A 14,780-nucleotide genomic window follows, 5' to 3' on the forward strand; every position below is an offset into this window, starting at 1 on the left:
AGCAACGTGTCAATTTGATACAGTTCGAATGCTCTGATAAGGCGAATACTCCGTCTTTAAAGAACCATAACCATGTGCCGGATGGTGGGGTAGATGAAAGTGACAAAGAGAGAAGCCTAAAAGTCAGTGAGTGGAAAAGCCTGAACTCTCCTGCTGAGTTATTAGCTACGTCTCCATAACGCAGGTGGCAAGTGTCCCGGGAAGCCCGGCTTCTGCCCTCCTGCAGCACGACCTCCCTCCTGGGCAGAAGGGCACGCACGCTCAGGCTCTTCCCCATTTCCACTCCTACTGCGCGATCTCACCAACGTGACCCAGCTGAGAGAAAACTAACCTCCTAGTGGAGCAGTCAGCCCCGGAAACAGCCAGGCCGGGGGGCAGCAGGGCGGAGCTGGCTGTGCGCATGCTCCGTGCGGGCGCGGTGGGGGTGGGGCGGGGGGTCAGGTTGCGCCTGCGCCCTGGGTCGGCCGGGCGCCTCTGCCTACGCGGTGGGAGCTCTGTCCACGGGTCCCCTGCGGGATGGTGCCGCGGTGCCAGGTAAGGAGGGTGGATGTGCGAGCGAGCCTTGGTGCGGAGCCCTCCGGGACGTGTCTGTCCCGCCCGCTCCCTCCACAGACCCGGCCCTGGTCAGTCGGACCTTCCCCCACTTCATCCCCCTGGCCGGCGCCTTCTGTCCGGGGCTGTGACCCCTCCTGGCCTCGGAGCTTTGCTCAGGCCGCGCCAGCAAAGGTCACGCCACTCGTGAACTCTTGGGGTCCGTGTCACGGCATCGAAGACGGGCTTGCTTCTGAAGAAGCCTCGGCCTTTTTTGGTGCCCTTTTTCTCCGTTTACTCTTTTTAGCGATGATAAAATTTTAATGTAAAAAGAAATGCACTTGGTTAAGAATCTGGTGAAGAAATGTGTTCACCTATGGATTTACAAACCCTTGATTATTTGCAAACCTTTGGTTATTTCTTAGAGAATAATTTGTACTGAGTGACAGGTAGGCCGTTTTACTCAGTCGGACCCCTCAGCTACCAGGCTGATGGCAGAGGTTTGGCCTAGGACACGCCCGTTTATCCTGCATTTCAGATCCACCTGCTTGTATGTCAGGTTTTGTGTGTTGCATAACTTAATCCTTGGCGACTTGGTCCAGCGTAATGCAGACGGGAATCAAAGGTCATTTGACAATTGCGAAAGACTCACCTTTCGCTGCTTTTGTCATTTTATTGTATAATTCGTTTCTTGACTCAGACATTTGTTCACTGCTTAAGTGTTTATTAAAGGTGCTATAATTTTATATCAATTGAAGACAGACTGAACATGTTTTCTAACAAGATATGCTTAGGATTTTAATCATATCACACTTAGGTCTCTAAAACTAAAAAGCATCTCGAAATTAGCCTGAGTTGTGTTTAAAAAGTGAAAATTTCTCAAAATTTAAACTTGTAGATATACTGAAATTTTTTTATGGGCAATTTAATTTTCTCTAATAAAATTTGTCTTTGATTAAAGTCATACGTTTGCAAAATGAGAAAACTCAGCGTGGATATTCAGCAAAGGCTATTATTAAAAGCATTTTCTCTATTTTCAGGTTGAAGTATTATATTTTGCAAAAAGTGCTGAAATAGCAGGAGTTCGTTCAGAGACCATTTTTGTGCCACAGGAAATAAAAGCATTGCAGCTGTGGAAAGAGATAGAAACGCGACATCCTGGGTAGTTAAAAATTTCTAGATTTTTAACTAGAATTAATTAACACTTAAAAATAACACTTAGAATTAATTAACGTATAATTAACACTTTTAAATATTCTAAAAATGTGTAAATGATAAAATTTTTTAAAAAGTTAATTTTAATTTCCATGCTTAATGGCAAAAGGGTCATTAGTTGTATTTTTCTGGAACTACTCCTGAAAACTTCAGTATTTCAAAATGTGCAATTCCTTAAGGACAGTTAAAGATATTTTACCTAAAAAACATGGTGAGCTTGAATACTCTCAGAGGGACATTATTACTGGTATATCTTCTTTCATAATTTACGAAATACTGATAATGTATATTCTACACTTTTATAACATTAAATGAAATTGTTACAAAATCTGTTAAAAATGTGTGCTTCAAACTTTTTTGTCCTGCCCCCCTCTGTAGAGAACATAAAATAGAAATTTTTAATATTAAAAGAAAAATGAGCTGCAACAAACTTTAGATGCTGCCTAATTTGAATTTTTACAATAGGTATTTGATTTTTTTTCCCCCAAATCTTGAAAATCTGTAATTTTACTGCTGTCATTCCTAACTCAAGTCTTTTTTGGAACAAAATATTAAAGTGACTTATTTGAGGGTGTTCCAGGAATATTAATAGTGTAACTTAAGTCTGTATTGATGTTTAACCTGGAGGTCCTAGTGCTATGTGAAAGATACACCACAACATATGTTCAAAAGGAAACTACTCCTTGGTTTCATATATTTTAAATTGCTTTTAAAGAGCCTGATAATCAATGAAACATGGTGGGGCCTCTGTTTTACCTTACTGTTAAGCTTTTACCTGCAGGGAGAGACCTGGTTTTGTGGGAAACTTCTAGCTATACTTGGTGTCCTCTGTGTAGCTGGAAGGCCCCTGCTAAGGCCATGTACTGATTAGGAAATTTTTCTTTTCTTTTGGCCGGGGGAATTTTTCTTTTCTTTTAGCCGGGCTTAAATGTTGCCTCCAGTCTAGTTTTTGTTTCTTCAGTTCCCCTAGACACATGACATCCAACAAAGAGTTGTTAGCAGTTTAATGTGTTATTTGCTATGAATAAGTGTGTTCTTCAGTGGTTATGTCTTTTCTCCACAGAGTATGAGTTAACTTAATTAGTAACTTTGCAGGTGATACTTAATACAGTAATATTTATGTAATATCTTTAATTGCAGCTGAAGAGATTTGAGATCTATCACAGCTTTGATACTTCTAGTCATACTTTTTTCCCTTTAGGTTGGCTGATGTTAGAAATCAGGTGATATTTGCTGTTCGTCAAGAATATGTGGAGCTTGGAGATCAGCTCCTCCTGCTTCAACCAGGAGACGAAATTGCCATTATCCCCCCCATTAGTGGAGGGTAGTGCTTTTGAGCCAACTGGGTATGTGAGATTTGTTGTTCTTAACCAGTCTTGTGAAAAAGGATTTTATAGATGATAACTTGTACATGATTTGCTGTTGTATATTCTTTGTAAGTCTGCACCTTTATTGGCGCACACAGACTTATGAATACCTGCCTACTATTTCTGCATCAACTCCATTGTAAGCAGTTTGATATGTTCATTCTATTCATTTAACATGGTTTAATGAGATTTTTACTATGTTTCATGCATAGTGCTAGGTAGTGGAGTATTGATAGCCATGTTTTGCAAGTGAGAAAACTGGAATTCAGAGAGGTTAACAAACTTGTCTTTGATCACATAGCTAATAAGTGGCAGAGCCAACACTTGAACTCATAGTATTGTACTCTGTATACTTTTTCACAAGTGTGTTTAATAACAGTAGATAATAGCTCTTCTGGGCACAGAGAAATGTAGAAAAATTGTACAGCTAGCAAGTCACAAGATCACTATCTGAAAAGAAGCTTACCATTGTCCAGGTATAAAAGAACAGCTTTATTATTATGGCTGTGTTGCAGGTGGCTCTGTGACCCATGTCATCTTGCCCTCTTTCCAAGCAATTTAGGCCACATTTGAGTAGGCCTAATAATGTGTAAGATAATGTGTAAGAACATTTTTCAGTATAGTTTGGACAGATTATGCTTCTCAAGTGCAGACAGACAAAACGAGGCTAAGTTTATTGTTAAATGAAGAATAAGTTGTAAGGTTACCAAGGACAGAGATGCCAGCCGGGCAAAGGAAAAGAAAAGATTTTATTAGCAAGCAGCAAGCGGACCTGCTGGGCTGAGCCAAAAAATGGTGTCAGCGCAGGGAGGCAGTTGCATGTCTTCTTTTGTAGGGTTAAAATTAACATCCGGCCTAAGAGAGGGAAATGGTTACAGTATTCCACTCTGGTTACAGCCTGTTGAGCCTACTCATGTAAACAGAAACTTAGGGAAACAGAAATTTAGAGAAATGAAACTGAAGGACAGGAACTTTCTAAAAGTCAAGCTCTCAGTTCCAGGGACCTAACATAAGTAATGTAAAAATTAACAGTCATTCCTGATTAAAAACCCATGGTAAGTTAGGAATGAAAGAAAACTTGCTTAATTTGATAAGATTTTTTATAAAAAACCAGGAGTAAATATTATGCTTTGTTGGTTCCTCGCCACCGGGAACCAACAACACAGGGCGGGAAGGGACCCCGGACCAGCCGGCGGTAACCTCTTGTGGGGCTGAGCGGGATGATGAGTGTCGCAGGCCCGATCCCCTCTGCGCTTCGCCCCGGGGACAAAGAAAGAACACCGAGCCAGGAGAGCGGTCAAAGCCGGAACTCTGTTTATTACAGCAAGCAGGGGTTTTTATAAGGTACCAGGGGCGGGGGAGCTCTTATCCAATAGGGAGTTGACACACTGCTACCCGGGAGGAGGGGTGAGGACAGGGCAGGCGGGAAAAAAGTGCAGAGTCACCGTACCCCGGAAGTTAGTTCTTTTAAGTTTTGAGTTCTCCGCTTAGGTTTTGGTTTCCCAGAATCAGCCCGAAGCAAGTTTAAAATGGCTGAGGTACTTTCCCAAAATGGCTGGCGGCCCGGGCGTAGCCCAACAATGCTTAATGGAAAAATTGGGGGGCCATTAAAGAAAGGAACAGACTTGGAGCCTGTTTACCTTTTTTTACCCATTTTTTCACCCACTCTTCTGAAAGGCAGTGTGACAAAAAATGAAGACTATTTCTATAAAGCAGTGTTGGGAAAATAGAATAGTTTGGTCAGGGCCTTTGTCTTGGGTCTGGTTGGGTGTGGTTTAGCACATCCATTGTAAGCAAATTGTGTGTGTGTGTGTGTGTGTGTGTGTGTGTGTGTGGAGTTAGTGCACATGCGCGCCAATGTATCTTTTTAGTTTTGTTGCTATTGTGTTCTTGGGGTGCAGGGGGGGGAGAGAGAGAGAGAGAAGTTTCAGTGAAGTTGGCGGGCGGGCGTCAGCCTCAGGCATCTGCCCTGCACAGCCATGCCTTCCAACTTATGGCTCCAGGGACCTTTTGACCGGTTACCTAGCTCATAGACCTGTGTGAAGAGGTCTGGTGACCCAGCCTGGCATGTGAAGGGTTTGTGACCCAGTCTGTGAATGGGCTTGAGGGGTCTGGGAGCTCTAGACCCAGCCTTAGCTTGACAGTCAGCCAAGTCAGTGCAGGATTGCCGGTAGGTAAAAGAGCCCGACGACTGGCATGGTCCAGTAGCTTTACAATTGGCATCACAAACAGGATTAAGAGCTAGACAGTTGGCACTGTGAGCAGGATTCTAGACATTAGCTTAGCAGTAGCTCCACGTTTGGTGTAGTTGGCAGGATTCTGAGCAGGTATAGGAGCTGAAAGCCCTTGGAAGAAGGAGGAAATATGGCTACTTGTGAATATGCTCTGCCCTATGGCCACGTTCCTGTTGACCGGGATCTGGTTGCTGCACACTGTACTTCAAGGCAGCATAGACCAGGTACTACAATGCAGAACCCCTTGGGACGGGGAGGAAATGGATGTCCTTGAGTATGTGGTGCCTGGTGGCCACTTTTCTGCTGACCGGAGCCTGGCTGCTGATCACTGTGCTGCAAACTGATTGAGGTTTGCGGCAGAAAGCAGAGTTGTTGGAAGTACAGATAAATGTCCTGGAGGACGACGTGCAGCGACTGGCCACTCCTGCCTCTCACACCAGGGAAGATGACCAATTCAGTGGTGAGTTGGGGAAAACTGTGCATCTCCAGGCATGACCTGTTGTGCACGAGAAATTGAGACAGTAAAGCAGCAGAAACAGGAAGAGCCACTGGCTGCTACAGCTATGAGAGCTAGGGGTGGATGGTGTAATGTGCTCTAGAGACTATGTCGTAAATGCATGTTGCGTTTGTCTGAAAGCAAATGGCTTGAAGGGTGCCACTTAAACCCAATGGCTAGCCGGGTGCCATAAAACCCGAGAAAAGAGTGCCACATGCAGATGGGCAGATGACCCAAGGATGGGTGCCCCTGTAGAATTTCAAGTATGTTTTCACCTGGTGAAAAGGTGAAAAAGTTAGTCTCTGTTACTACATGCCTGTCTCTGAGGCAGTGGCTGCAGAATGGCCATGGATGTGCACAGGGGCAGGGCGGCTACTCCTTGATGGACTGGGCAAATGCAGCTGTTTGAACTGTGTGGGTGAATGCTGCAAAACTGCCTGAGACTGAGTGAGTAGCTGCTGTAATCCGAGCTGATTGAAGTAATTCAAAAGCCAGAATGTAAAAGAGAAGTGGAGAGCCAGAGAAAAATGCAAGGGTGAAGCAGATAAACTGGTTTCTAAGGACATTATCTTGGTGGTGAGGCAGCCAGATGCTAAGAACCAGGACAATGAGAGAAAAATGACCTAAAGGCATTTGAGAAGTCTGGAAGGGTGCCCCACCCATCACAGGCCCTGAGAGCATTTGAGAAGTTTGGGAGAGTGCCCCTCCCATCCTGGAAGGACTGAGTTGTCCCATTAGACAGACCTGAGGTGTCATTGCCCTCGGCAAACTGCTCCCTGCATCCCAGCCACTCTGGCTGGAGCAATCCTGCCTCAGCACCTCAGAAGAGCAAAAGCCAAAAACCTTGGTGGCGTTCACATTGTGTTGTTTGCAGGCCAGCAGTGTGTGAGAGCAGTGGAGACATGGCAGCCTCCACCTAGAGTTTGGAAGATGTATGAAAAAAATGGGGCACTCAGGCGGAGACCTACTGTAGGGGTGGATCTGCTGTGGAGGTCATCTACAGAGCAGTGTGGAGCAGAAAAGTGGGGTTGGAGCCCCCACAGAGAACCCCCACTGAGGAAATGTCTAGTGGAGCCAGGATGGCGGGACTGCCACCAGGAGCCCAGAAATGTGGGCCTGATGGCAGTGTGCAGTGCCAGCTTGGAAAAGCTGCAGGCACCAGGGCAGCTCAATGGGCTGCACTTGGTGGAGCTGTAGGAGCAAGGTTGCTCAATGCTTTAGGGGCCCAGGTGCCCCAATGTGCTTAATGTTTGTGCTGTTTGGGTTTCGGATTTGTTTGGGGCCTGTTTTTCCTTTCTATTCCTCCCTTCTGGAATGGGAGTATGTACCCAATGTCTGTGCCACTGTATCTTGGAAGTAGATAAACTTGTTTTTGACTATTTACAGGTTCACGACTGGAAGGAGTTTTGCTTTTGGTCTCATATGAGACTTTGGACTTTTAAGTTGGTGCTGCAACAAGCTAAAGACTTTTGGGACTGGGATGGAATGTGTAATATGTAAATGTAAGGGTCATTTATCCTCGCTAAGGGAACATCACGGAAGGCCCTGATGTTGTGAGGCTGCTGCATGGAAAAGGAACCAGAATACCCAATTGAGAATTTAAAAGGGGGTCTTTATTGGCCAGCTGGCGACTGTCCCTCCAAGAAAGTCTTAGAAGAGAGCAGCCTTGACTTGAAGCTTATAGGGTTTTTTAAATGGCACATTTTTACATTAGTCACACAGTTGAAATTATCAAATAGTCACACACTTATAGTTAGCATATAGTCACACACATACTCTCCTGGCATGAGGAGGGAGTTTGGGGAGGCCTAGCGCAAGCTGAAACAAGCCGAAACAAGCCAGTTAATTGCTCAGGGGCAGCTTGGGTGGGGAACAGCAAAGAAAATTCAAACTTCTCTAAGTGCCAGCTAATATAGCTTTTAACTTCTATTAAGGAGGCTAAAGAGCTGAGGGAGATTTTTTAAACAATAACATTTTTTAAGCAATTCAAACACTATTTAAACTCAGTCAGTCTACCTTGTCACACAGCAAGCAGTTTCACAGAAGCGAATTGCGTATGTTATGAAAGTGGGGGTCACCCTATATCATTGAACATAGATTGTACTGCGAGGACCCTGAAAGGGTGGATAGACATTAGCCATAGCCTAGCAGTAGTGCCACACGCAGATTGCCCAGCATGTTGACATTTAGGGATCTTTCTCAGGGCTACAATGTGGAAATAGTAGAAGAATTCCTTGTTAGATAGGTATCTCAATTTTATTTGGAAACTGTTGTAACAAGATCACCATGATTTTAGTAGGTTCTAAAATGCTGTTTTTTAGAGTTTGGAATTTATTCAGAAAACAATGGGCTGCCATTAAAGAGTGTGTTTGTTAGTGATGATTACAGCCGTTCTTTGGAAAGATAAGAAAGATTACTCAACAACATTGTTTATTTGACTGTATTTGACAGGATTGGGATTGTGTAATTTTATAACCTACCAACTAGGTTTTAGTAGTCTTGTAGAATCAAAAGTTGTGGGAAATCAGTATGGTTTGAAGCTTATTGACCAGTGTGGATTACCTGTGTCTTATTGCAAGAAATAAAAGTGGTAGAAGCTCAGGTGGCATGTACAGTTGGTGAAAAATCCTGGAATCCAGTGGTATATGAATGATTGTGCTTCTCTTTTCAGTAGTTGGAAGGAGACAGGGGAAAGAACACTGGATTTATTAAGATTCCTTGGTTGGAATTTCAGTCCTTAAGTTCTCTGAACCTTCTTTCTCTAATCTTTCAATTCAGGTGAAACCTCACAGAATTTATAATTAATTCTACTCCTCAGGGCCTGCAAGGTCCTATCTGCCTGTCTAGCTCAGTCCATCCTGTTCTCTCCCTTGTTCTCTGGGCTCAGGCCTTCTGCCTCCAGTAGGTTCTGGAGCACATCATGCTCTTTCTGGCCCCAGAGGCTTTGCATTGCCACTTCCTCTCTGTCCCCGTTTCTTTACGTGACTGCCTTCTTATCTATCAAGTGTCAACTTTTAACATTTCCTCTTGAAAGAGATCCTTGTGATTCTCTTATCTCAAATAGCCGGTTCCCCAGTGTTCTGTCTCTGAACCAGTTTACTTCCATAATTATCTCTATTTGTAATTCTCATTTATTGCTTTATTTCTCTCTTTTGAATACAAGCACCCTGAGGACAGGAGCCTGTGCTTTTGTTCCCCAGTCTATATCTAGAGCCTGGCATTAGTCTCTGGCCCTTAGTAAGTATGTAATAATGGCCCTTAGAAAGTAATAATGTTTGGGCCGAACCCGTGGCTCGCTCAGGAGAGTGCGGTGCTGGGAGCACCGAGGCCGCAGGTTCAGATCCTACATAGGGGTGGCCGGTGTGCTCACTGGCTGGGCACGGTGCGGGCAACACCAAGCCAAGGGTTGCGATTCCCTTACCGGTCACACACACAAAAAAGAAAGTAATAATGTTTGATGAATTAAATGAGAAATGCATGGCAAAGGACTTTGCAGGACCCAGGTGAACAGATGTGCAGTTTATTCCCTTATTTTCTCAATTACTTAGCTGGGGTTGTGCCACGTTGTGAAAGGAGCCCAGTTCCTGTAGAATCACCATCACTTGGCTCTTCCTCCTTTTTGGATAAAGGAATAAGCAGTTCTAGGTGTGGTGCTTGGTAACATAGTGGTTAGAAGTGATGTGTGTGTACACGAAGGTGGTGATATCTCAATTATACTATGATGAGAGATATGAGTAGCAATTACAGAATTTGGAATAAATTGACCTATGAGATATATTGTATTCTAACGATCATGTTAATGGTGAATTCCTTTTTTTATTATGCCTGATTCATTAGGGATATTTATAAATATATAGTTTTGCTAAAATTTTACACTTGCTTATTTTTTATTCAGATTAAGTCATGCCTTTTAACACACCTAATGTAGAAAAAATATAAATTGAAACAGCCTATAAGTTGAGTGTTTTGCCCCTCGTACTAGTGTTAAGGTTAATTAATATCTCATCTCTAGGAAAGATATGGATGAAGTTGAAGAGAAATCTAAAGATATAATAAAATTCACTGCTGAGAAACTTTCAGTAGATGAAGTCTCGCAATTGGTGATTTCTCCACTCTGTGGTGCAACATCCCTATTTGTAGGTGAGTTGTAATTTTCGCAGACAACAGTAATTAGCAAGTGCTTCCCATGTTCAGTGTTAATAGAGGATTTTAAGATACTGAGTAATAAACCAAGATTACCCATGGTGGTGGTTAGAAATTTAATTTCTTACTTTAGTAACCTTCAAACTAATCTATATTAAATAACAAGCCATAAAAAAAAAAAAAGTAGGATAAAAGTCATTGTTAGGAGAGAATTCTGTATTTTCCAAATATTGAAGGAAAAATACTTGATGATAATCCTGGGAACATAAATATTTTCCTTCTAAGTATGAAATGCTAAACCATTAGAAAAGGAATATAGCCTGGTTTTCATATGAGCATTTTCAGTAAACTTACTCAGTCTTATTTTCTTTGTCATCTTTGTAATAATTAAAATATAATTAAAATATGTTTTCCTAATCAAGTTTTGTCTTTATACAGTTTTGAAGTAATTTCTAGACAAATTGGCATTCTGCTTGTTTATTACTCAAAAATAATTCTTTTTTATTCTATTTTATTTAAGTAGGGAAAAAACTTAATTCTTTTTTTTATGCTTTTTTCTTTAGGGACTACGAGAAATAACTTTGAAGGGAAAAAAGTCATTAGCCTAGAATATGAAGCTTATCTACCAATGGCAGAAAATGAAGTCAGAAAAATTTGTAGTGACATTAGGCAGAAATGGCCAGTCAAACACATAGCAGTGTTCCATAGACTTGGGTATGATTTCCTTTATCAGTTTAAAAGTTAACTATAGTTGTTTCTCATCTCTGTACTAATTCTGATTCTGGAATCTTTCTTAGGAGTTCTGTATTACAATGAGAGGAAGGTTTGTGTATTATAGTTGTGGAGGACAGTAGAGATGGCTCCCAGTACCTTTAAAAGCTGCTTGTGTGGTTTGACATTGTGTAAACACAGCTCTCGTTGCCACGGGTGCTCTTAACAAAGTGCAAATGTGCCAAGACTTTTAGGCCCTGGGCCTAAGGGCCTGTGCTAAGGTGTGCTGATAAAGTCCTTGAGGCCTTTTGGAAGATGTTTGGTGGTTTGGACTCTCTATTTGACAGTTCATTATTAATTTTTTTTTAATGTAAATGTGTTTGAAAGTCATCAAAATAGTTTTCTTTTTTGTACCACTAAAAGTAGATTTCTGGGCTGTAAGAAGCAGCCAGCGATTGAGTCTACATCTATCATATTCTATTAGTTATTATTTTATTATTAATAACTATAATTTTATCAATAACCAGTAATTCTATTAATAGATGTTATCAGTCTACTAATCAATGTTATTAATATATTAGATGTAAGCCATTAATTAATGTTATAAATATTAATATTAATATCCTATTAATATTGCTGTTTATTATTTTAAATTCTGTGTTATATTTATCATGCGATAACTTTGTATCTCTACGCATTATGTAGCACTGTGTCTTGTTTGTTTGAATCAGATGTTTGCTGAATAAATGAAAGGACCCTTTCTTCTTGGTTCCCATCAAACAAGTTTAGTGGATAGATGTTAACAAATCAGCCACAACATCAGCCTTAGAATTTCTTCTGCTGTATGCAGTCGGGATGAATTGCTTTTTCTAACAAAATCGGATGTTTAAATAAAATAGAACTATAGTATAGTTCTAGGAATACGTAACTGGATTTTTTTTTTTCATGTGTCTAGCAGATCCTTTAACGTGTAGATTCAGAGGTGATAGTTATTTTTTTTTCTTCATCTTATTAAAGCTTGGTTCCAGTGTCAGAAGCAAGCATAATCATTGCTGTGTCCTCAGCCCACAGGGCTGCATCCCTCGAAGCTGTGAACTATGCCATTGATACTTTAAAAGCCAACGTACCCATATGGAAAAAGGTGAGTTAAGAAAATATCTCATTGTGCCATGGTGGCATGATTTTTCTCAGGAATTCTTAGATAAACAGTGGGGAGTAAGAGTACATACAGAATTTGTAATTGTAGGCCTTACCTAACTATAGAATCTTGTTTTCTTTATTTTTGAAATAGGACATTTATGTAATATGCCCTTTCCAAATGTTTGTTGAGCATGAAAAATACATGCCCCAAAGAATGCATGGCACAGGGAAGGTCTCAACAAGCAGTAACAGCCTTCCTAGTCTGGACTATTCCAGTGGTTCATATATGAAGTCATTTCCCTTGGATTAAAATTCCCTTGAATTAGAGGATTTTTCTTTTGAAGAGTAGGAATAATGCTGAGTAATTTCGGCAAGGACTAAAGTAGAAATTCCCCAAGGCAAAAGAGCCTTTTCCTAGAGCTCCTTCTTTTTAGAAAAAAAAAGGGGTGGGGGTGGGGTGGGGGGTGAGATATTGCTGCTGATTGTTAGTGGATAGTGCATAGTGTATAGTGAGTGGATTTAACAACATAGGACATTCTGGCTTGTTTTCTATCAATAAGTTAAACCAATCAACAAGAGCAAATATTTCTCTGGTTAAATGGAGTATTCTGGAGGGATGAAAAGGGCCAACTCCTTAATTTCTTCCCTAGACTAGTGACATTAGCAGTGGGATTATTCTGTAGTTGCAAACATGTGTCATTATGCTTCAGAGTCTAGAATTGCCCACAGCATTGTGGCTGACAGCAAAGCTGAGGAATTAATGAACAGCTCAGTAGATCAGAAGACAAGAGCAGAGGGCCAGGGCTTTTAAAGGGTGAGTCTCCTCTCTTTCCCAGGAGCCTACTGCCTCAGTCAGTGGTAGACATAAGCAAATGGGACTCAGAACTGGGGCCTGGGAAATTTAGTGACCGTATTTTTCTGAATAAAAACTAAAACCCATTGTTACGAGGGAATACTTTGGAATTAGAGGATGGGATATGTGAAAGGAAACTTAGTGAAGCTCAAATATATGGTTGCTTTGCTACAAACAAGGCTGCCACCATTTTGATAGAACATGAGGCAGGCCCCGGAAGAGAGGAGGAGGAACCTTCCCAAACGAGCTTCAAGCCTGGGCGGCGGTGGTTGCTTTCTTCACCAGGAAGGAAAGAATGCACAGTCAGCTGACAGAAAGCAGATGAGGGGATAGCCCCAGAAAATAAGGGGAGGGGACAGGAGTTGGGGCACATTCTTGTTTTCATGCTTTGAGGAATAGCTGAGCTTTCTATTTGCTTTTCTCTGTCTGTAGAGGGTTGGGGCAAGTGCAGGTTACTGAGGACAGTTGGATTTGGATTCCTCTTCCTGCAGAAATGGAGTCTTTGACTAGAGAGTGAGATGAGAAAGTGATACATTCTTCTTCCCCCTCCTTCTCACAAATTATCTAAATTCTATTCCTAGCCTATGCTTTGAGATTGTCTGTGATAAAAGGAAGGGGGTGGCAGGTAGGTAGGGTGCACATTGTACTTAACAGAGAAGTTCACACCTCAGTGCAGCTCAAACCTGCTTAAGAACTTCTGTGGGTGGTCACTTAATTTAACAGTTAGTGGAAATATCCTGTCTGCCTTTGGAAAAGCATATTTAGAAATGTTGAAGTGGTATGTGTGTTTGGAGAGAAAAAATGTTTAAAACTAAATAAATACCTTCTATTTTTCCCTACATAACCTTGCCCATAATGTTTCTTGACATGGCCCCAAAGGGAGTTAATTGTTTAGTCCCTTCTGTGTTTGGTCACACCTTATCTTGTTGTAGCTCCCTGTCATTTCTGCAATTGGATTGGGAGTCCTTAAGTGTAGGGAACATGTCTATTTATTTTTCTGCTCTCAGTGCCTTGTGCAAATGTTTATCAGATTGTTAAAAGCAGAGCAGGTTGAAATGTGATATTCATTTGTCTGATTCATTCAAATGTATTCTATTTTTATTTATTAAAATGATATGTTTTGAACACCTGTTATGGTTCTGTTTTTTAGGAAATGTATGAAGAGTCATCATCATCTTGGAAAAGAAACAAAGAATGCTTTTGGGCAACCAGTGATTAATCATAAATGTTTAGAGCACTAAATCTTAAATTTGGTAAACTTTTATTGTTAATCACATTTTGCTTTTTCTTCTCAACTAATTAAGATAGTTTACTGAAGTACACTCTCTTATGTTATACCAGTGGGACAAAAGGGAGAAAAAGAAAGCAAAATAAATGGGTATGTGGGATGAGGGTTATTTAGCAGCTAGAGATAGAGAAAGGGCTTTAGGGAGGAAATGAGATAATTTATACGTAGGGAAACATGTCTGTGATAGACTTATCCTTTCATGACATTTCTAACTGTAGCTCAGCTGACACTGAGGTATGGCCCCTCCTCTCTGACTTTAACTGTCTCAGAGAGAGCAATCTCCACCCCATCGCCCAGTCCAATGATAGCATTGTCATCAGGGATGCATTCTAGAAATGTTGGCAGAACTGGAAAGTATAAAAAGTCATCAGCTGCGCCAGCACCTTGGGGCCCGCCCGGTGACCTGAGGCATGGAGCCAGGGACCAGACACACCCCATAACCAGGCACACTGCCAACGCCAAGTAGCATGCCAAAAACATCACATCCATGTGGGTGGCCCACCACAGCCACCACAATAACCATGGCTGCTGTGAAAGGGTCTGGATGCCACAACCACCACACAGATGGTCTGCCAACCATTGGAGTGCATTGACACAAGGAGAGTCATCAGCAGAGATAAAGTAAAGAAGAGGATGTCTCTCTCCACAAAGCCCATTTCAGACTGACAGAAGAAGCATCTGCTCTATGATAATGTTGGGGGACCTGATCACACCTCTCAGCATTGGACAGATCATCTAGGCAACAAATCAACAGAGTAACCAATATTCTTTTAGAAGGAGAGAAGAAATCTAGGTTAATTGG

At 41.7% G+C, this 14,780-nt stretch overlaps 1 protein-coding gene across 2 annotated transcripts; it reads left to right on the forward strand.

Moving 5' to 3' along the window:
* The first annotated feature begins 469 nt into the window (after positions 1 to 469).
* On the forward strand, positions 470 to 13,952 carry MOCS2 (molybdenum cofactor synthesis 2). Of its 2 annotated transcripts, none has more exons than XM_008573523.1 (6): positions 470 to 534; positions 2,948 to 3,092; positions 9,856 to 9,983; positions 10,550 to 10,700; positions 11,715 to 11,838; positions 13,841 to 13,952. In XM_008573523.1, exons 2-6 carry the CDS (start codon positions 2,995 to 2,997, stop codon positions 13,907 to 13,909), a joined length of 570 nt encoding a protein of 189 aa, XP_008571745.1. In that variant the 5' UTR covers positions 470 to 534; positions 2,948 to 2,994; the 3' UTR covers positions 13,910 to 13,952. The 2 variants fall into 2 exon arrangements, with proteins under 2 accessions (XP_008571745.1, XP_008571744.1); XM_008573522.1 differs by lacking the exon at positions 470 to 534 and adding an exon at positions 1,573 to 1,693.
* Positions 13,953 to 14,780: the final 828 nt, after the last annotated feature.

The sequence above is a fragment of the Galeopterus variegatus genome, unplaced genomic scaffold, assembly GCF_000696425.1.
Source record: "Galeopterus variegatus unplaced genomic scaffold, G_variegatus-3.0.2 Scaffold930, whole genome shotgun sequence".
Lineage (NCBI taxonomy): Eukaryota > Metazoa > Chordata > Mammalia > Dermoptera > Cynocephalidae > Galeopterus > Galeopterus variegatus.